This window comes from Myotis yumanensis, unplaced genomic scaffold, assembly GCF_028538775.1.
Source record: "Myotis yumanensis isolate MYYU_CA2020_CCGP unplaced genomic scaffold, mMyoYum1.0.hap1 SCAF_12, whole genome shotgun sequence".
Classification (NCBI taxonomy): Eukaryota; Metazoa; Chordata; class Mammalia; order Chiroptera; family Vespertilionidae; genus Myotis; species Myotis yumanensis.
In genome coordinates this window covers 21842391-21866205 of record NW_027223763.1, presented here as the reverse complement: position 1 = coordinate 21866205, position 23815 = coordinate 21842391, and the positions used below count along the sequence as shown (strand labels likewise).

The following is a 23815-nucleotide window of genomic DNA, read 5'->3' as shown; positions in this document are numbered from 1 at the left end:
ATCTTCATTTAATAAGATTTACTGTCTTAAATCAACAGCCAGTATCGTACTTGACCATGACAGATAACTAGAGGATTTTCTGTTTATTTCAGGAACACATAAACAAGTCTTCTAACACCATTAATATTGTTCTAGAAGTTCTTACTAGTGCAATAAACCACAAAACAAAAATAAGTATAATGATCAAAAAGGAAATAAAATACAAAGGTCAAGAAAAGCAACTAAAAATCATCAATAAGGGCTGTATATGGTAAGTATAAAAAATTAATAGCTTTCTAAAGTATCAGCAGTAACCAGTTAGAAACATATAATGGAGAAAAAATCCCATTCACCATAGTTACAACAAATACAAAATGCCTAGAAAACTCCAACAAGAAATATGTGCAATTGAAATGAAAAAGACTATAAAACTTTCCTTGAGATTTATAAAATAAAACTTGAATGAACCAAAGGGACATATCTTGTTGCTAGATGTAAAAATTAGAATACTGAGATATCCTGTTTTTCAATTTACTTGTGAATTTAACATGATCTGAGTAAAAACTTTATATTTTTTAGAGAGGCTTTACAAAATGATTCTGAGCAATAAACATAAAAGGGAGGTTAATATCAGATAGTAAAACTCAACGCTATAGCAGTTAATAGTGTGTAAGTTTCATACAGGGGTTATCACTGTAGGTGTTGGAGGTAGAGTTCTTGGGGTCATGGCTTGTCACTTACCAGGAATGTGATCATGATCCAGTTACTTAATCTCTTTGAGCCTGAGTGTACTTGTTTGTAAAGCATGAGATTAAATGAGATTATATAAATAAAAAGCTAAGGATATTGCTGGAATATGGAAAGTACTCCAAAAATGCTTGCTGCTATTGTTTTGTTATTGATATAAGAGTAAAATAAGTCAATGGGAGGGAATAGTCCAAATAGAGACCATAGTATAAGAATTTATTATATACTAGAGGCCTAGTGCACAATATTCGTGCACGGTTGGGGTCCCTAAGCCTGGCCAGCGATCAGGGCCTATTTGGGCCTTCTCGCCCAATCTCAATCGGAGCCGGGCTGGCCGGGGCATGCTGGCTGCCGGCAGGGGCCTGAGGGCCTGCTGCTGGCTGCTGGCTGGGGACTGCCAGACGGGGCCTGCCAGACACGGGGAGAGAAGAGGGGAGGGACCACAGGAGGTTTGCTGACCAGGGAAGGTTGGCTGGCCATGGGAGGTTAACGAGCTCCTTAAGTGTGGGAGTGCACTGCCACCAGGGGGCAGCTACTGTGTTGAGCATATGCCCCTCTGGTGCTCAGTGCATGTCATAGCAACTGGTCGATCGGTTGTTCAGTCATAACAGTTGCTTAGACTTTTATATATATAGATTAAAGGGGCCATTTTGAATCTGCAGACAATTGGTTAGGTATTTAGTTAAAATTTTTTGGATACCTCACACTATACATGAAAATAAATTTCATGAAACCATAAGCAAGTAGAAGGAAAAAAAAAATCAAGTAGTTGAAGAGTTTCTTAAAGCAGTGAGAAAAAGCCCGAAGTCGAATTCATTTGGCTATCTGTTTAAAAGAAAACTCACAAGTTGGATGACAAATAGAGGCTCAAGAAGTGGTGTATTGGTAAATATTTAGCAATCATCTCTGCAAGGGAAGAAAGAAAATGCCCAGATTTGTCACATTTGCAGATTTCCATGGTATAACTACTTCAGGCTTCCAAGGTGAAGTCGTGAGCAGGAGCTGGGAAGAGATGTGCTTCGTTGGCTCTCATGAGCTGGTGCCAGCTGGCTGCTGCCCACCACTTGCACAGACGTGGCAGAGCATGCTGAAAACCGCCTAGAGAGCCCAGGCAGACCACATTCCTGCTTGAAGCTGACTTCCCTGGGAAGCATAAAACAGAGATCATTGAGAATAAAAATCCACTGTGTTTCATCATGGAGGGTACCTTGAGCTGGACCTGTACACGCACAAGGATGCTGGACTCATAAAGGGTCTCTGGGGTAGAGAGAGTCTTGTAAGGTGGCTGGGGCCTACCCTGGGAGCCGCCTCCTTGGGTCCAAATCATTCAGTGGCTGAGGACTAAGGGAAGAGGTGTTACTAGGCAAATGCTTAGCAAAAGACCAGTTAGACCAGAACAGAGGGTGCTTTTTCCTTGGTTTCTTCTTCTGAAGCCCATATAGTACTCTTGGCAGTGGTGTGTGTGTTTGGCTGTATTCCTTTTTCTCTGCATATTTATATTCTCATCTCTATTTTTTTATTTTCCTTCCGATACTGTTAAATTACTGTCTATAATAGTTTTCATAAGTATGGTCACCAGAAAGATTACTCATGGGGGGAGGGGTGCTGTACAAAATTATGAATGCTTGTGTCTAGACAGTGATAAGGTGACCCAGCTGATATTTTTTAATAGACCAGGAAGCCAAAAATGTGTCTCACTGTGGCCAGGGATGACATGTTTCATGGGCTTGTCAGAAAGAGAAGCTTCAAGGTATGGAGCCTCGGGGCCCTGTGTCACGCTGGTTAGATGCAGGGATTCCATTAGGGGCATGCACTTTTACTCCACAATGGACTACTAGCTGGTCATTTGGTAAGCCAGTCTGACATGTACTATCTTAGAATGGATTGTATTTTTGTGTGATCATATCTGTAGTTCTAACAGAAGATTGGTTTATTGCAGGGTTTACTTTGCAGAGAAGAGATATCTTATTGGATTGCAGAGAAGTGGAGACTTTCTAAATATGGGAGCGATATTGTTAGAAGTTGTATAGTTTGAAGCCTGTGATTTTGAGCTTTATTGCTTTGGGCAGTTCAGAAAGAACCAATTGGTATGGGGTGCGGTAGGAAGGTAGTTACTTTTAAGGTGTTAATGAAAATTAATGTTGCGATGTAAGAGAAGTAGTTTTAACAGATACCTAAAAGACTGCCTGGTGGGCAAGATAGGTGGACAGAATTGAATTCAGACCAGTCAAGATATAAACAAGGTCTGCATGAGCTTGAGACTTGGCCTCGGAGATGGACAAAAATGGATTCTTATGAGTGGGATGTTTTTATGACTCATTGGGCGTGGAGAATTACAGATGCTCATGTTTTTAGAGCATTTATTCAAGGTTGGTCCAGTAGCAATCATTTTTCTTGGTTGATTTTTTTTTTAAGAGCAAATTTAGTATCTGTCATTTACAGGGCTATTAACTTGATGATTCACTGTTCCTTCTCATTTATTTGGGTGTTTCTTGTCTTTGTGTATGTGTTCCCTCTAATCATTTTAGAACTTTAGCTGGCTTCATTAATTGAGCTTCTCCTGAAAATCTTCGATGATTGTGGAACCATTGTACCTCAGGGGTGCTTTGATTAGTCTTCTAATCCAATTGTCAATTTGATGCTTGGATCCCCTGTATTAATCTTTTCTATCTCAGACTTAAATACTTGATGTCTTGACTTTTAGTAGTTGAGTTTACCAAGAAGTAGCATTTGGGGGCTTTGTGATAATATAATAGTCTCAGACCCAGCACTCATTTGGAGATAACCAATTGGTCATACTTTGGGGTGGTTGAGGGCCAGCTGGTTAACTGATGCATACATTTTGGCATCATTCAGTGGGCCCTACTACAGGGTACTCTGACCTCTAACTTTAAACCTTGGGTTGTGAGTGAGATGTAATTGGACTTGGGACTGAGATTTTAGGGCCAGGCTGAACCCAGGACTCTCCTGTTCCTAGGGCTTCCTCAGTGATTCTGATCTATTCATGGGCAGGGAAGAGAGTATTGATTGGTGGTGGTATAGAACCAATCTCTTTGCTTTCAAATCTAGGAGCTGCCTGTTTGTAAATTATGCTGAAATGCTGGGAGAAGTTCTCTGGAAAGGTTCTAAATTATACCTCTTTACTATTTTCTACTTATAGATTTAAATGCAGAATACTTGGTGTGGTTCAGGCTTAACCAGGGAAGCCTAGCTGAAGGCTATGAGGTGGCTTTACCAAGTATCATATATCTTAGAACTGTCTTAGAAGTCACCAAGCCCCAGAGCTTTGGAGACTCAGAAACTTAATTTTGCCAGTACATCCTTCTATTAATAGGAGACTCACGGGAGCCAACATCATAAGGCATGTGTCAAGTCAGGAGGCTGATTTATTAAGCTGACAATACCGACCAGAAATTTTTTGTCAGATCAGCGAGTACTAAGGGAAAGCCAAATTATTATTATTTACGAGTAATCATATTTATTTCAAATAGAAAAGTAGTATGGTTAAATTTTTTTAATCCAATGGAAATGTATAAGTAGAAAGTCCTTTCTGATCTCACCTCGTGAGATGACAATTGTCAACAGCTGAGTCGGTATGTGTTCACCCAGACTCTTCGCACATGAAAGAGCTCCTTTGCTCTGTTGCTTTACTTTTGTGTAGCTCGCTAGTCATCAACTTGTGGGAAGCCAGAGGAAAGTCGAGAGGCTGCCTAATGACACGGAATCAGGTGAGGGGAGTGCGCTGGATGACTCACAGAGCAGCAGCGTCCTGACTCGTCCCTTCAGCAGTCTGGAGTCTGCTGCTCCGGCAGCCCTTCCCAAGATAGTTTCGAAGGGCAGTATCAGTGTTTATCTTTCAGACTTATTTTTTGGTGTAACTGGCCTAGCACACATCCTGGCACCTAACAGGTGCTAACTAAATAGCAGCTGTGCATGTACTGCCCTGTCCAGCCCCTTTTTTCTAGTAAGTACATTCTTTCTGTAGCTGTGTTTATACCACAGTCTACTTTTGCCTCTATGTGTGTGTCCTCTGGTCAGTTTAAGATGACTTTTCTATCTCTACTTTGATCTATTTTATCTTTTATTTCAGTTATCTGCAACCTTGTTTCTTGTATCCCTGTGCTGGCTACACAGGGACTGAACAATTCTGGGGAAATCAGCACTTTCCCTAGTAATTCTTGTAACTTCTGATTTCTCAGAGGAAAAAAAAAATGCGTTCTTCCATCACATGTCTTTATTACTCAACTCTTTGCCTTAGTTAAAACGATTCTGCTGCTGAAACCGGTTTGGCTCAGTGGATAGAGCATCGGCCTGCGGACTGAGGGGTCCCGGGTTCGATTCCGGTCAAGGGCATTTACCTGGGTTGTGGGCACATCCCCAGTGGGAGATGTGCAGGAGGCAGCTAATCGATGTTTCTCTCTCATCGATGTTTCTAACTATCTCTCTCCCTTCCTCTCTGTAAAAAAAAATCAATAAAATATATTTTTTTAAAAAAAGATTCTGCTTTTATTTTGTTGTATACATAGTGTAGCTGTATTAAAAGGGTTCATATTGAGTCTGTCATGAAATCAGTGGAACTCCATATGTAAAGTGGACAATGCAGAGCCCTTTTACGTGTTTTGGGTGATTTCTTTCATATATCAACTTTATTGAGATATAATTGACATAGCATACTGTTCACACATCTAAAGTGCATACTATTCAATGGTTTTTAGTATATTCACACAATTGTGTATCTATCACCACAATCAATTTTAGAAAATTTTTTTTTTAACTTTAATGGGGATTTGGTCACTTAAGAGTTCATAGGCACTGCTACAGAACTGAACATATACTTGTTTCTGTGCAAGATTGCTGTGGATTAAAACATCTTCATCAATAAAGACAATGTCTGGCTTTGATTTAAAACATAAATTTATTGAATTCCTCACCCATTAGCTGTGTTATGACCAGTGTAATTTTTATGTTCTTCTCCATAAGTCAGTATAGTCTTCATAAATCAGTTTTTAACTGTTCCATCATGGAAAGGAAGCAAGATTGGAATGAGAATTCTATATTGCTTTAAAAAACAGTGGTTACGGTATAGCAAGAAAAGTTAGGAAACCCAATAGCTCTCTGAAAATGGCTTTACTACAACAGGAGCAGGTGCGCAGTAGAGCTTTTGTCCCACCGGTCTATCCTTGGTATCTTCACGTACTTGAAGAAGTTCTCATGCCTGTAGGATGTGATGGGGAAAAATGAACCCCGTAAAAACTGTATAACTTTAAAACATTACATAGTAACTTAAGATTAAAAATATTGCTTACCACTGATTCAGAAAAAAGACAAATGAGAAATATTGTTTTAAGATTGCAGACAAGTCTTGACCTACATAATTTGGTCATGTTTCATTGATAATGGAGGTAAAAGATGCTGTTAGCTCTGTTGCACAACAGGATGAACTTGGCCTCTGCCCAGTAATTGTCATGCGCTCATGTGCAAGAAAGACAGTTACCGAGAAGTCTGGTGTGAGGACATCTAACAGGCCCACGAAGATTATTTTTGAGGCAGTTAGAGGAAGAGTGAAGACATTGGCAAGAACCTCCCCATGATCTATCGCTGTATAAATACATAATTTACAAAGCAGCACCAGGCGTCATTTCCCCTTTTTCCCTTACACGACAAATGTTCGTGGTTTAGCATAAAGTTCACAAACTAAGAAAAGGATTGGGCACAGATGCCTGCATTTTTCCACTCAGTGTATCTTATTACCTTTAACTTCCTGCTAAAATATGCTTTTATTTTTACCTTTCAAATATGAACCGCCATCACCAGGCTTAGCCAATGAAACGGATTACGTATCATAACTGTGAGTAGTTTTGCACTCCACATCCTTGACAGGGCTTTCCCAAAGGACAGGCAATGTCTTTCAGAAATCCTATTACAAGACTTTATTTGCAGGTACTTATGAACAGAAAGCTAAAAGCCTCCATGTTTTATGGCCACCCAACTTCATCAGGTCTGCTCACTCTATTGAAAATTGTGGCAGAAATGATACACACCAGCTCTTTTATTCTTTTGTTACTACTCCGCACAAATAAAAGCATATTGGGGAATTTAATGAGGCAGTAGGCCCTGGGAGGGAGCTTTGAGGATGTGGAGTATATGACTATTTGTCTTTAATACTGGAGGTGTTTGTGTAAAACAGATGGGCGTGAACAAAATCAAGTCCTCACAGACAGGCCGGCGTTTGCCATGTGTGTGCTTCAATCACACAAATGTCTCCGTAAGCAGCGGCTTTGGAGATGCACTCAGTGACTGCCTCAGAGTGTGTCAGGCTTCCCGGGTGTGTCAGGCAGTAATTGGGACAACAAAGACTACAGCAGAGCTCCTGGAACTTTGAGACTGTTTTTGGAAGGAAGTCGGTATACCCAGAAAGTAGAGACTGTGATGGTCAATAAAATAATTAGGGAGGGGGGATTAGATTATTCAACAATTTAACACACATTTCCCAAGGATGCGTTCTGGGAGGCCGTGCTGCGTGAGAGGCCACATCTCAGCTTGCTTTGGTCTTCACATGCAGCAATGGAGCTGTAGGGCAGAGATCTAGGCACGCTCCAAGGATGGCGTTTGTGTGCCTGTCATTAGGTGTAGGCTTCAGGTTATTGTAATTCCTAGCCAACCAGTCCAACTCTCCTTTGTTCCTGGCCTGTAGGAGTGAGTATAAGCATGCATCGAGGTTAATCTTGATTCTGCTTACATTTCTAAGCCTCAACACCTAATTATTAGTAATGCATACTTGCAAACTGATAAAAACACAGAAATCTGAGCAGTGCTGTAGTTGTGAATTTCTGGCCCAAGTGCTATTGGAATCAACTCCGGTTTGTCTCCCCACTCCCCCCTCTTTTTTTAACACTGCCTGTACATCAGTTCTCTTCCTCTGGACCAGCCTCCCAGACTGCCACTTATTGTTGCCTTCAATGTAAGAGAATTCAGTTCTCTGGCTTATCTGGGGAAATGACAAGGGAGCCTATAAGTCATGCAGCCCATCAGCAATTCCAAGTTGCAGCAACCCTAGGTGTATGTGACCAGGTAGTACTAACGCAGTGGTAGCAGGAATCTCACCAATGGCATCCACATGACAATACTATTCCACTAGCTTAGTAAATATAGCCCTGCACTGAATGTGTCATAAAACAAAGGAAGCTATATTTCCTGTTTTCCAAGACCGAAAGGCCCCCTGCCTAAGGGAGCAGCCATAACATCTGTAGTGCAAAGAAATGTTAATGGACACTACTTGAGAAATAGCTGATCTTTGTTTTTGTTTTTTTTGTTTTTTATTTTGTTTTGTGTGTGTGTGTGTGTGTGTGCTTCAACCCAATCAAATGTTCCATTTGTTTACTACTAAGTATTTCTGAGTGGGATCATTGTTATTTGGCAGTCAATATTTCCCCATCATAGCTAGTAAAAATTTTTAGTGTGTTCTGGGCATAAAACATCTTATTTAATTTATTTATTATCCTCAACTGAGGATTTTTTGAGAGGGAGGTAGGAAGAGAGATATATTTTTATTGATCTGAGAAAGAGAGAGAAAGAGAGAGAAACATGCATGATGAGAAAGAATCATTGATCGGCTGCCTCCCGCATGCCCCACACTGGGAATCGAGCCCGCAACCTGCACATGTGTCCTGACCAGGAATTGAACCATGACCTCCTGGTTTATAAATCGACACTAAACCACTGAGCCACACCAACCAGGCTAGTTGACTCTTTTTGTCTGAGTTCCAGATTGTTGCTATTGTCTCTGATTTTTGTCTATCTTCCTAATCCTTCCTGCCTTGCCTATTTTTGTGAACTAGATTCACATCTGTTAGGTTTTTTCCTATCTGATTGGTCCCCTGCCTTGGGCCATCCTGTCTACCCTGTTATTTGATGACCTCCAGTGATACCTGATCCGACCTAACTGTTTATAACATATTTGTCAAAACCTTTGTGTGATGCTATTATACTAATACTAGTAACCCTGCGCATGAATCCACACGCCAATAGGTCGCTGCCGCCCTCCTGTAGCTCTCTGCCCACTGCCCCACCCTCCTGTAGCTCCCCCCACCCCCCCTCATAGCTTGTTGCCCTGCCCTCTCCTGTAGCTCTCCACCCACTGCCCTGCCCTCCTGTAACTCCCCCTCTCTCCTCCCCCTCCCTCTCCCCTCTCATAGCTTGCTGCCCTGCCCCCTCCTGTAGCTCCCCCCACCTCCCTCTGCCTCCCTCCTCCCCCCTCATAGCTTGCTGCCCTGCCCCCTCCTGTAGCTCTCCACAGCCCACTTGTACCTCGCTGACCCACCCTCCTGCTGATCCATGATCTGGTCATGACGAGCTTGGTCATTACACCTCAGGGTGTAACAGCTAATTAGCATATTCCTCTCTTATTATATAGGATATTTACTCAGCAACTGTATCTTCATTAGCAATAACATGGAAATATAGGATAAAACTTTTTACCAGTTTATTTCCTTAAGAATGCATACCCCTAGTAGACCATATCAAATTCACTGGCAGGGCTTGGGTTTAGCTATTAGGCTCATAGTGAATGTGAAATCTATGACATAGTTGCCTGTACTATGTGTACTTTGGCCTCTATAAAGAGATATTATGGAAGTTTTTTTGTTTTTTATCTATGATGAACAAAATGTAGGAAGATGTTACATTTTTCAAAATGTAGTGATGTTAATTAAACATTCTTCTTCCCTAACTTTAAGGATATGAGTATACAATAAATATGAGATAGATGTCAACTGTGGTCTGATTTAGAATTTTTTTATAATCTATTTTTATATTAAAAAATGATAATTTTGCCTTCTACATTATTAACCTTGTATAGGTGAGCAAAAAGACTACATAATATGAATCTATAATAATAAAAGCGTAATATGCTAATTAGACCGACGTCCTTCCAGGCATCCTTCTGGGACGAAGCCGGAGCTGCAGCCCCAGGGTCAAGGCAGCCGCCTCAGCTGCAAGGGAGGGATCCAGGCAGCCCCACGGGTGCGAGGGAGGGTCGAGGCAGCTGCCATGGCTGCGAAGGCCTACTGGTTGCACGAATTTCGTGTATCAGGCCTCTAGTGTCATTATAAACATATATTCACACCATTATTTTTAAAATTAAAAAAACCTTTATTGTGGAAAATTTTAAGCCTCCATTTCACCTATTTTTGGAAATTTTTATTTCTTTGTGTACATGGACGTTTGTCTGGTGTCATATTCTTTCTGCCTGAAGAACTTTAACATTTTTGGTAATTTCAGTTTGCTGCTTATAAATACTCTTAGGTTTTGTTTGTCTGAAAAAGTCTTCATTTCTGAGACATTTTCTCTGGATATGGGATTCTGAGTAAAGAGTGTTTTTTGTTGTTGTTTTGTTTTGTTTTGTTTTTTTGTTGTTTTTCAATTCTTTCAGTAATTTAAAGATGTCATTCCATGTGTTTTGGCTTTGTATGGTTTCTGACAAGTTTGCTTAACCTTTGTTTCTCTGTATGTAATGTGTCTTTTCTCTTTTTGCTGCCATCAAGATGATCTCTTTATCTTTGATTTTCAACAGTTTGAATATAATATATGCAGGATGTGTGTGTGTGTGTGTGTGTGTGTGTGTGCGCGCGCGCGCACACGCGCGCGCAGTCTTCCATGCACGTGTGCTAATTCTGTTTGTATTAATCCTGCCTGGATTTCTCTGAGCTTCTTGGGTCTGTGCTTTGGTTTCTTTTATTATTTGGAAAATTCTCAGCCATTATTTCATCGAAGATTCCCTCTGCCCCATTCTGTCTTCTCCTTCTGGAATTCCAATGACACATATGTTAGATGATTTGGTATTGTCTATACTTCTTGGATGCTCTGTTCTGGGTTTTAAATTTTCACTCTTTTGCTTTGTGTTTAACTTTGGATCATTTCTATTGAATTATCCTTGTGTTTATTGATTCTTGACTGTGTTTAGTCTACAGATGAGCCTGACCGTGCATTCTTCATGCCTGTTACCATGTTTTTATTTCCAGCATTTCCTTAACTCTTTCTTACAGTTTCCATCTTTCGGCCAGAGTCTGAGGACCCATGATTCACAAATAGATTTTCCACTTATTTTCTCTGAACTTGGGTTTTCTCTTTTACAAAGTAAAAAAAAAAAAAAATAGTGGAATATATAATAATAACTAACAATTGTTTTGAGGATCAAATGAGGTACCTTGGGCAAGTCTCTTCTTTCCCTTCCCCCAGGTCTGTGACTCTCATGAAAGTCTTGACTGTGTCATTACTTTGGTCCTATTTAGTTCCTAATTGTATGACTCTGTGAAGCGAAGGGGACTTAACATTTACTGACAGCCTGTATTAATCTCATGTAGAACTTGAGAAGCAGATAAAAGTCACATTTAAAAAGTGCTTTGGCAAAACATTTTACTTTTGCCAGGTCTGTGTGGATTTTAATAGGAGGAAATAGGCAGCATTAAATCCAGTTGCCACTTGGTTAAATCTGTTAAAGAATCATTAAAATTTTTCAACTGTTGGGTTTCCTGACTCGTTTGAGATATTTTATGGTTCATAAAACACCTCACTTTCTTCTCCTGTGCCTACTGGATTTTAAGTTATTGGATTGGCTCCCAAATTTTGCAGGGTGAGAAAAAAAACTCGTGGAGGTTTTTGCTCTTTACTGACTAGTGCAAATGGATGCAATTCTCGTTGGGTTTGGCTTTGCAGTCACACACTTGGGCTCAAATTCAGACTGCACAGCTGTGAAGCCTTGTGATCATTTCACTTCTGAGCCTTGATTTTCCGTATCTGTGAAATGGGTATGATATCTACATCAGAGAGCTGTTTTAAAGGTAGAATATATAATGTGTGTAAAGCTTTGGGGGTAGTGCCTAGTCAATAGTAATCAATAACTGATAGCATTAAAACAGTAGCTAAAATGAAATCTGCTACCATTAAGTCAAATTTTTAGTTAATGTAAGGGGAAAGCCAAGTTTTATATTCTTTTTATTCCTCTTACTGGGAAGATCCACTTAGTATAACAATAGGGAGAAGGTTCACTGAAAAGTGAGTGTTGATGAATAAGACTGATAGCCAAGAATTAGAGCTTTACCATGTGGCAGATGCTCACATCTAATCCTCAGAACAGCCCTGTGAAGTAAGCTGCCTCTGCTCTGAGGAGATTTTCTTGATCTGAGTGGGCGTGACCCGCCCCCCCCCCCCCCCCCCTTGGGTTCTTCCACTTTGTACTATGCCACAGGCCACAGTCTTTTCCGTGTATTCCTCTCCCCTCTCCATTTCTCATCCCCACTGGAAGGTTTTCTGTGTATTTGGCCCAGAAGTGACCCACAGTAAGTTGAATTGAGTTGCTGAGATATAGAATCCTTTGGGATTTTTTTTCTGGTCAAGGCTGAAATTCCACTTTCTTTATGTTTTAGATGAAAATGAAAGCATTGAAAACTGAATGTTGGCCCCCGGCGAAAATACTAAGAAAATAGTTGTGGATAAAGAAATCAATCTGAGCCGAAACCGGTTTGGCTCAGTGGATAGAGCATCGGCCTGCGGACTGAAAGGTCCCAGGTTCGATTCCGGTCAAAGGCATGTACCTGGGTTGCGGGCACATCCCCAGTGGGAGATGTGCAGGAGGCAGCTGATCGATGTTTCTCTCCCATCGATGTTTCTAACTATCTATCTCTCTCCCTTCCTCTCTGTAAAAAATCAATAAAATATATTAAAAAAAAAAAAAGAAATCAATCTGAGGTCCTCTGCCCCCCAATACATACTGCTTGTTAAGATAAACAAATAGAGTGTCTTAAAGTAGCTATTGCCCTGGAAATTACCTTGGAGTAAATATTATGCATTTCAAAGAGGAGTCCACATTCTTCGTTTCTAAGTAATGTTACTGTAATGGGTATTACTCAAGATTGAAATAATTTAATACAAAGAAACATTCTTTATTCATACTGTGAGAAACTGTCATCCAAAACACAGCTCATAATATAGGCATTCAAGTTGAATAACAGGAATAATGTCAAATTATTTTTGCAGGTTTTTTTCTTGTCATAACAAACATTTTCACAAAACTGCATTCCTGATCATAGATTTTTAGAGTTGGAAGGAACCTGCGAGGTCCAATCTAATTCCTTCCTGCCACCCAGGGGTATAAAGCAATTTATCTGAAGTCATGCAGCTAACTAATGACAGAGCCAGGGAGAGAGCAGTGTCCCATTTGCCATAATGCTACATTCCCCTGGAAAAAGCTGCCTACTCTTGGTTTTTAATGCTGGAGTCTTGGGGTGAGGTGTTTTTTCCATGACTGACTAGTGTTCTTTGTTCTTGTGTGGGTGTCTGGGAGCCAGCTATCAAGAGTGGTGGGATGTTTTTTGTTGTTGTTGTTGAACAACTGAACCGTGTAAGGCCCTCAACAAGGAAAAGGCATTTAGCTAGTCCCCATTTAAGGGGCCAGGGGGAAGTGGTTGGAGTTCAAACGCTCTGCCCTCAGTGTTGACAGGCAGGTATTTTAAGGTTGAGTTTCTTAATCTAAATTCCCTAAATGTTTATGAAAATTATGCAAATATATGCTTACCTCCCCAGAAATGCATCTGCAGCTTTCATCAAGTTATCAAAGGGTACATAATGAAAAGCTCTTTGTTTTTAGAGGGAGGCAAACCTAAGCAAACCCGGTGGAGGACTGGTTCCCCACTCTTACACGCTGCATTCTAATTATACTAGAGGCTTCCTTATCTCCAGCCCCTTCCTCTGCACCCTTCCCACCGGCAAGCCTTCCCCAGATGGCTTCCTGGATCTTTCATGGAAGCCACGGAGGCTCAACCTTCTTTTCGCAGGAGCTTTGCCCATAGGTTTCCCAAGGCTCTCTTCTCTCTCCCTCTCTGCTTCCTGCTTCCAGGAGAGGGAATGAGACTCAGGGATTTTTGTTTGTTAACAGCTCAGGAGTGTTATTCCGTTATATCGTGGTTAAAAGGAGTTTGTGAGCTGACTTGAGAACCTAAGATAGTTGTTGTAAGAAAAAAAATGTAAGTCGTGACCCGGGGCCCAGTTTGTTAGAGCATCGTCCAAAAGGCTGTGTGATCCATTCTCAGTCAGGCCACATGCCTAGGTTTCAGGTTCGATCCCTGGTTGGGGCATATGTGGGAGGCAGCCCATGGATGTTTCTCTTTCTCTCTTTCACTTTTTACCCCTCCCTCCCTCCCTTCCCTCTCTCTAGACATATCAACAGGTGAAGATTAAGAAAAAATATAATTAGAATTCCAATCTAGTACTTTGAAAATTAACTTTTATTTAACTAGTAATTTGTCTATATTGTTGAAAGTATTACATATGTTCCCTTTTTCCCCCCATTGATCTCCACCCACCCCACACCTAAAGCAAATTAACTTTCAGAATGCCTCTAGTTCTTTAGTTAGGCAAACTCTGTGTTTGAAATAGAAACTGTTGACATTTTCCAGAAAAGGAATGAAAATTTATGGATGGATGATGATTTCGGAGTTGCCCAGATCTGTCTGTAGAGTTGTCTTAACTTAGCTTTTTTTTCCTCCCTGAATTTTATAAGAATTAGAAGAACCTACCTCTGAATAGGAATTCGTTTTAATGGGTTTCCTTCCTAGGAAAGAACATATGGAAAGCACTTTCTAAATTTTTAAATCTAGCATCTCGACACACTAAGAAAAAGCTGCTGCTAAGATTGAAGTTGGAAGAATTTGTTCATTTGTTTATTCATATTAAAAACATCATACCGCCCTGCTGGTGTGGCTTGGTAGTTGAGTGTCGACCTATGAACCAGGAAGTCACAGTTTGATTCCCAGGCAAGGCACATACCCAGGTTGTGGGTTCTATCTCCAGTCGGGTGCATACAGGAGACTACTGATCAGTGTTTCTCACTCACATCGATGTTTTCTTTCTCTCTCCCTTCTTCTCTCTCGAAAATCATTAAAAACATTTTTTTAAAGAGGGGCTCTAGATGTAAGTGGTAGGTTTGTGCTTTCCTAATTTTAATGACATTTAACATTTACCATTCCCTTATTTTATATTTTCAATTAGAGCTCCAAGCGAGAATGGAAGCCCCTGGAGGATCGTAGCTGCACAGACCTACCATGGCTGCTGATTTTTCTCCTCTTCTGCATTGGGATGGTAAGGAAACTCACAGATGACCAGAACCTGAACTCATGATCCAGGGGAATGATGGGAGTCGGTTTGAAGAGGAAGCCTGTTATTTATTTGTTTATTTTTCATTGCTCCTGATCCTGCTTATATAACTGGAGGTCATAGAATACCACCCGAAGCAAGTTATTTTTCTGCCATACAATTTACTGGTACTCTCTGGTACCCCTCGGTTTGATCCCTAGTGAGGGCACACACAAAGAAGCAACCAATAAATGCATAAATAAGTGAAACAGCAGTACGATGTTTCTCTCTCTCTTTCCCTTCTTCTCTCTCTCTAAAAATCAATTTAAAAAAAAAGAAGCCATCAAAATTTAAGTGATCATTTCAGAAAGCCAGATTTTTTTTTTAAATCCTTACCTGAGGTTATGTTTTTATTGATTTTTAGAGAGATGGCAAGGGAGAGAGAAATACCGATGTGAGAGAGAAACATTAATTGGTTGCCCCAACCAGAGATTGAACCCACAACCTTTTGGTGCACGGGACAGCCTTCAGCCAATTGTGCCACGTGGCCAGGGCAGAAAGCCCAATCTTGGTGGGGTGGTGAACAGAGCACTGGCCATGGAGTCCAGGGTCCTGAGTATTTATCCAACCTGGTTATACAAACCTGACGGCTATTTTTGTGTCAGTTCATTTTCTCCTCATGTTCCTTTGTATAAAATTAGAGGTTTTGCTAGATGGTATCTATAGTGCTTCCAGTTCTGACATTTTTTTAGTTCTTCCTAAGTGGAGTGGCTGGTTGCTCACTGCTCCTTCCTCTTTCTGCCCACACAGGCCCCTGCTGCCTGCTGTGTCTGCTGTAGTGAGTGGCATCTCTCAGTGGAGATCAAGGAACCTGGTGACTTTCCAATGGGGCTAGAGGTTGTAGGAGCAGAGTCCCTGGTGCCAAGTGTTGGGAACGTCCTTCTCCAAAGTGCAAACCTGCTCTGCCTTGCAGTAATTTCTGATACAGGCTTCAAAAGGATAGGAAACAGCTGCTTTAGCGCTAACGGATGTTTAGAGCTAGACAAGACTTGAGGAGCCTCATCTGGCCTGTCACCCTTATTTTGTAGATTAAACACATCAGACCCAGATATGGATATGACCATCCCAAGGCCACACTGCTAGGGAATGGCAGAGCTGGGAACAGAGCCACAGTCTCATAACTTCCATGCCCATGCTCCTTCTGCCACCAGGTTCCTTCTTCCCCAGGTGGGCTGTGCAGACAGTATTCCTCTCTCTCATAGTCTTCACAGCTCAAAACACAATCATGATACCTCGGGCAGCCCCTTGTCCACATAAGCGTAATTTTTTAACCCCCCCCCTTTTCCATGCCTTTTATACAGATGCTTTAGGAAGATCTTATTCTGTGTCTCTCTGTAACTGCCCACATCACAAATACCATTTGAGAATTACAGAACAACCCTAATCGTGGCTACAAGGCCTAATTATAGGTGCCAGTTCTGCCCCTGACACAAGGGAAAGAAAGCAGTAAATTTTAATGAGGTAGAATAAATGCAGCAGAAATTGTAAAGATGATAGACAGCTCAGTTTCAGCAAACGTAGGATATTTAGAAAAGTCGAAAATACCACTTCCTAACTTAGGACTTCTAGTGTTCAAGAGTCCACTTAGTTTAGTGGCATGGCCACTGCAGTGCAGCATGCATGAATATGCGTGGAGACTGTGGGAAGAGTCTTTGCTAACAGAATTAGTCTGCAGCTTGTCCCCACTCCCGAATTTAACCCAGGGACAGGTAGCAGCTCACCTTTCAAAATTATGTTTATAAAAACATGTACCTGCCACCCAGGTAGATGTTTTGATTTTCTGTGCTAAAATAGCTCAGGAAAGTGCAATCATTAATGTTAACAGGCTGGCTTGGGAGTGACTTGTGAGAAAGGAGCTATTTGTTTACTGAAATGGTTTAATGCAGTGGTAATTAATATAATGTTGATTTTAGTGTGATGATAGTTAAGACCCACTGCGTGTACTTTTAAATGCAGGCATAGCGTTGTTTGTTTTGGAATGATTCTTTTAATGGATTACTACCTTCATGGAGTTGAGCTAACATCAAATTTTGCCATGTGAAACTAGAGAAACTCCAAGTTCTGTTGCCCAATAGTAGTTCAGGCACAACAGTAGTTCAAAGTTTGTCTTCTGAGTATTTATTTTATATGTTTTTTTTTCTTTTGGATTTTATTCTGTTATTAATTTAAAGAGAAACATGAGAATTAATGTATGCTCGAGGCTTTCGTAGATGTATTTATCTCACTAAGTTCTCCCAATATCCTGAGATAAGGTTATTCCCAGTTTACAGACAGGGAATAGCAGGGTTAAATATTAGTTTGTCTAAGAATATACTGACGGTAATAAATGGCAAAGATAGAACTGGAACTTTCTGCTATATTCTTTTCACATGTGGCCCAGCAACTGCTTCTTTCAGTCTCCTTTCTCGGTCCTTCTGTGGCCTAATATTCAAACCATACCTTGTTCACTACCTTTACTTGCAGCTCTTTGCTCACTCCTTAATGACTATGCTCCTGCTCTGAAATGTTTTAAGATCTTGCCATCTTTCACTCATCGTCTCCAATAAAAATTTTATTTATACATGTTTACTTTATTTTCATAGATATTTGTACTTTTATTTCTTCCCTTACTTTCAGGGTTTTTCCACACTTGTCTAGAACTTAGGGTATTTTTCAAAGTAAATTTCTATCACCCTTCTTGAGAGCTGTCCCCTTCCACATGAACTTTCATCAGTATTTTGAAATTATTGGACGTAGGTTGCGGGCTTACCCTGCTCTAAAAAAAAATTACATGTCACATTGTACTTCTAAATGTTTATTTTTTTCATTAAAGTAATTAAAAATGGTGCTCAACCTTAGTTGCACATGAGAATCAGCTGGGATCTTTTAAAAAGTACTCATTCCGAGGCCCCACCTTAGTGATTTAATCTCTGTGATTCTAATGCTCAGCCGGGGTTGAGACCAACTGATGTAGGCACTGATAAGCCACTGAAGAATTCTGAGCAAGAAATGATAAGATTGGGTTCAGAAAGATAGCCCTGGTGGTCAATGTTAAAGATGCTTGTACAGCCATTGTAAAGGAAGAAGAGATTCAGGCTGACTATTGTGGATGCAATAGTCCAGATAAGAGGTGAAAAACCTGAAATAAGAAGAGAAGAGAGAGATTTTAAAAGTAGATTTTGGAGTCATCAATATTGCAGGCAAGGAGAGAGAGATTAAAGATGACTAAGAGGCTCTTATGTTAGAAGTTCAGGGTAGGGCTTTTTAGTTCGTCCTACATTATCTCCTCATCGGTTCTAAACTACGGCTTCTGTACACATGAGGTAGCAAGAATGGGGTGGGTAAACAAAGTAGTACTTTATTAGTAGCTCAGCAGACACCTGATTATTATATCCAGTAAATACTCCATTTTAAAATGACTTGTGGAATAAAACTTGGGCTAAGGGGCCTTCCCATCTTGGATGGTCTGACTTACTTCTGTCTCAGGGAAAATATGTGAGAAGAGAAGAGGAGAGAAAAGAGGTCCATCTGGACCAAGTCAGCCCAGATCAACTTAACATAAAAGGCAGGAAAGAGCGCTGGCCAGTGGCTCGGTTGGAGCATTGTCCCATACACAAAAGGTTTCAGTTTTGATTCCCGGTCAGGGCACATACTTAGGTTGCGGGTTCAATCCCTAGCGTAAAGCAAATATGTCAAACTCGAGGCCTGCAGTACTTGACACAGAAACATACTTAATTTTCAAAACTGCTCAATGAAGTAGACGTTATCATCATCATTCCCATTTTACAGATAAGGAAACAGAGGCACCCAGCTGTGTTAAATAGCTTGTTGAGATCACACAGGGGCAACACTGAACACAGGAGAGAGAGGAAGAAGGAGAGGCTTCGAGAGACAATCCCTTTTGTTGCCTGGAACGGGGAGCAAAAGAAAAAGTTGTTCAGAACATGGACCTGTAGGACACACGTCACCTGCCAGTAAAATGTGGTCCAATCAATATTTCAGACACCGAGCAAATAGTTGAGCAACACCGCTTCCTCTAGTGTAGAGTCAGGAAGCTGGGGTGCTGCCAGAAGCTATGGAGAGAGAACTGAAACAGCCTCTCACTCCTGTCTGACGTGTGCAATCTAGTAAATAGGGATGCTCCAAAAGGAGAGAGGGTGTGTGCAGGAAAGGGAAGTGGTTTGGCGAAATGAGAGGAAGACTTTGACACATAAACTGTATGGGGAAGGATAAGCAATTGGAGACGCAGAGTTGGAATTTGGGGCAGTGATCTGGACTACAGCTGATGTAGGCGACATCATTGCAGAGTTTGTCCCTCCAGACTGCTCTTGAGGACCCTTTTCGTTTTATAGCCTGGGTCTAGTTCCCGGAGCTCAGGGTTTCTACCTCACTGACTGTTGTTGAGAGCAGCACAGAGCGAGAGACTCAGGCTCACTGCAGTGTTTTGTCACCTGTGTGATGGTCTATGCTTTGCCAGGATCATGGAATAGGAAGAACAGCCGAAAACTACCTTAAGACTACCTGATCCAGATAACTACCTACTTCTGTTAAATCCTCTGGTTTATCTTTGTTTTCTTTAAAACATATTTTACAAATTATGGTAAAATATGCATAACAAGGCTTATATAATGTATATTTTAAAGTATACAGTTTCATTAAATCCATTTTAACTATTTTTAAGCATACAGGTTAGTTAAATTCATTTTGATTTTAGTCTACTCTTGTTTTTTTTTACCACCTCAGTCACTGTTGTGGACCAAATGGATTTATACTTACTTCTCTCTGCAAGGATACCCTGAAAAGCATTTACTTTGTACCTATTTTCCCTTAGAATCATAAAATTGTGACAACATAAACGGCTTTTGAGATTAATGTAGTCCAATCATTGTTATAGGTGAGGAAACTGAGGCTTAGAGAATTGAAAGTGACTTGCCCTAGATCATGAGTATTTGCAGCAGAGCTGGGTTTAGTTCCTAATAGTCCTTGTGCTGTTTTGCTTGTTTTGTGTTGTTTTGTGTTTTTTGTTTTTCTGCTTAAGCTGCTCAAGAACCAGCTTCCCTGATTTTGCTCCCTCACATCCCATTATTTTCTTCTCTTTTGAGACATTTCAGTTTTTCTCGGGTAAACTTTATTGTATTAAAGCCCTTTTGTACCTTGCATGAAATCTTTCATTTGTATGTGTGTACTTAATAAATATTTGTTGAGTGGTTATTTCCTAACTTCCCATCATTATTGTCTTCCACTCTCCTCTTAGAGTAATGCATCCTACTTAATTTTAAAGAAATCTAGCAGATTGTCAGAAATTTTAACTCAACTTTTTTTAGTTTGTTTGCATGAACAATAGTTCTGCATCGGGCATTCTAATCCTACCCTGTCTGCTGGGTCTAAAAGTCTTTCTTGTCTCAGTGTTCTCGGGAGCAACAGGCCACATATTGTTCCAAAGTTTGACAAACTGGCTGTCAGGAGACTGATGCTAACCATTGGTTGAGATAAGAGATGTATAGAGCTAAAGGAGGTAGTATTTGAGGGAGGGAAGAACCTGGATGTAATTTAATTAATTTCTGGGAAAAGGCTATAAGCATAAGCCTTTTTTCCTCTCTCTTTATTTTGAAACATTTTGCCATATTCATACTTCGTACTCCCTCTACCCCTCATGTTTTTGTTGATCTTTCTGTTTCAAAACTAAACTAAGGCTTTCTACCTTTCCATTGCACTGTAAAGGCTCCATGTGTGAACTTCAACATGCTTGTGGAATAAAATATGCCTGTTATTTTGACTAATAATGAATGAAACTAAGCAAAAGCTCTTACGTCGATCTAAACCTTGAGACATGAAGGGAGAATGAGCACCGTTTGTGATCTAGCAAATTGTCTTTCTCCTACTTAGCAATAGGCACTTAGTCTCCAGATCTTGCCTGAGACCCATCCTCTCTGTATGCCTTCATCTGATTTGAGTCACTTCTTGTTTGTCATTAGATGTGTCTGCTCCTCCTCTCTCTCTTACGAGCAGTTCTGAAAGCACTTCAGTAACTCAGTCACTTTTAGATGTTAGCCAAGGTTTTCTCTTCCTTACTAATAGGCTTACTTTCTCTCCTTGATTGCTCCCGATTCTAGTAGGATAAAAGCTTTCCTCATCTCTCTTATCATTTGCTTTATGAATGTGATTTCCTTCTGTTGAGTGCTTGCTCCCACCCCACCCCCACCCTCTGTGGAGGCATTAAATTACTGTGTTCTGTAAAGCTTCTCACACTGTTTTAATTTCATATACTATATTATTTTTCTCATCTGAAACGATATTGTTTCCCGTGTGTGGATTTCAGGATCTCTTTTTAAAAGAGGTTGTTTTTTAAATTATATTTGGCCTCGTTCCCCGTTATCAATGCTTGTACCATATGGGAAGTCCCTGGGATAGCAGTTGTGGTTTCTTTCTAGCTTATTCTCTCACTCCTCTCCTTCCTTCCTCCCCTGAAGCTTCTCACCCTTTCTACTCGAATGCTTTTGGGAGCTACATGGCTGATATGAAAATATGTTAGTGCCCCATTTTACCATATATCTGTGACATTTATCACTTATACTCTGATTAAAAAACAAACAAACACAAACCCACAAAACCCACGTGTCCAATGGTACTATTAAAAATAGAACGGAAAATCAGAAATCATTTAAAGGAATCTGCAACACTAGGTACTTATCAAGCACAAGAAGAAAATTCCTATGAAAAGTGGAAGAAGAATATAACCTTAATTATGTAAGGACTTTGCTATTTTAGACTAGTATTGAAAGAAGATTGTAACTGTGGTCTGAATATTTCTGTGTAGTAACAGAATTACTGACAATAGTTCTCAATTTTATCCCCCAAGAAATTTTTGTTCCAAAATAGAGAACTGAAGGGGTTTTTGGTTAGTCAACCTCTTTAGTCTGTCTTAACACAAATTTACCCCAGCAGCTACCGTATATTGATTACCTGCCATGTATCAGACCAGTTAGGGCCTAGATATGTATTATCACTTTTAGTTCTCATCATTAGGCTGTGAAATAGGTATTATAATAGTCCCTCCTCCCCAGCCCTGGCAAGTGTTGCTCAGTGGTTGGAGCATCAGCCTGAGCGCCAAAGAGTCCAGGGTTTGATTCCTGGTCAAGGGCACATATCTGGGTTGCAGGTTTGATTCCCCGGCCATGGTTGGGGTGTGTGCGGGAGGCAACCCATCAATGTGTCTCTCTCACATCGATGTTCTCTCTCTCTTTTTCTCTCCCTTCCCCCTTCCTTCCACTCTCTAAAACCAATGGGAAAAATATCCTCAGGTGAGAATTAACAAAACAACAATTACAACAAATAGCCTCCCACTTATTCACAGGGGATACCTACCAGGACCCAGTGGATACCAAAACTGAACCCAACTATACTATGTTTTTTCCCTATATATGCATACAGTTTCACTTACAGGAAATACTTTATGGCTTCTCTCTGGCATATCCGAATTGCCAGCATCGCTACTCTTATACTTTGGAGCCACTCTTAAGCAAAATAAGGGTGATTTGAGCACAAGCACTGTGATACTGTGGCAGTTGATCTGATAACCAAGAGAGCTACTGAGTGACTAACGAGGAAGTAGCCCATACAGCCTGGTACCCTGGACAAAAGGATGATTCACATCCCAGGTGGGATGGAGTATGGAGTGAGATTTCATCACGCTACTCAGAACAGCATGCAATTTAAAATGTACGAATAGTTTTATTTCTGGAATTTTCCATTTAATATTTTCAGACCATGGTTGACTATGGGTAACTGAAACCTTGGGTAAGAAGCCTCAGTACTCTGTGTTAAGGATGAAGAGGAGACACTCTTAGTAGGTAATTGGATCAAAGTCACGCAGGTAGTTAGTGGCTGACTGAGGGTGTGAATCAGGTCTTTTTGGTTCTCTTCCTATTACTCTGGGATGCTTTTTGTTAAAGATCCCTATTGGAGAGTTTAGCCATTAACTTGAATTTTGTCCAAGTTCACACAAGGAGAAAATTGATCAGTGCAGGGTTATCTGACCCAAAGCCCATGGTCTTTCCATTACAGCATGTTCTCATTTCTAACAATAATAGCTAGTATTTATTCATCTCTTATTTATTGACCTCTTAATATTTATTGAAACCTTATCACTTTACTGGATTATTTCATTTAATCCTTACAGCAGCCTTATGAGCTACCATTATCTCCATTTTACAGGTCAGTAAATTGAGGCACAAAGAGTAAAAGTAACTTGGCAAGGATCCGAGAGCAAGGATAGCAAATCAGGGATAGTCGCTACTGAGTCTACTTTCTTACAAAGTGTAGTTTCAAGAAGTTTCTACTAGCTAGAGCTATACTCTACTCTCCCTGCCTCACTTTCTTTACTTAAATGATAAAAATAGAGATTATATAGAAAAGTAGAATTTGTTCACCTTTTCTGGGAAGCATGTTTAAGAGAGGAATACTATTCTCTGAGGAACTGCATATGTGTATAGTTCTTACCACTGGAGGCCCGAGATCTAGCAGGGCTACTTGGTACTACTCATGATACTTGGTTATGATGGGTAAACAGTGGCCATCTCTGCCTTCATTAGCCACTTTCATAAAGATAACAAAAACTCAAGCTTGTAATGACCAAGAATATATCTTAACCCCAGTCTTCCCTCCCAATTCAGTGAATCAATGGTGATTCACCCTACTGCCTATACGCCCAGCAGCCTATGCAGGCGTTATTGCTCTGTTTTGGTCAGCAGCATGCACTCGACTTAGCAAGCCTAATGCAGCTGTGAGGCATCTGCCCTTTGCCTTTGGCACTGTGCTGAAACATGTTCCCATGAAATGAAGTGGCCTTTGTGGCACCCGGACCCGGGCCTCACTCTCCTGGATTCTCCAATATTAAGAGCATGGCAGTGCTCGTGGTGTAATT

General features: G+C 40.6%; 1 protein-coding gene across 7 annotated transcripts in view; it reads left to right on the top strand.

Annotated features, from left to right (window-relative positions):
* Window positions 1-23815, top strand: part of SLC44A1 (solute carrier family 44 member 1) — a 150594-nt gene that overhangs the window by 26769 nt on the left and 100010 nt on the right. For all 7 annotated transcript variants that reach the window (XR_011473383.1, XR_011473382.1, XM_070430994.1 and 4 more), the window contains exon 2: window positions 14770-14859. Coding sequence is in view for 5 of the 7 variants with exons in the window: in XM_070430994.1 (XP_070287095.1) it covers window positions 14770-14859 (90 nt within the window). In the remaining 2 variants the exon portion in view is untranslated. The remainder of the gene's footprint in view (window positions 1-14769; window positions 14860-23815) is intronic.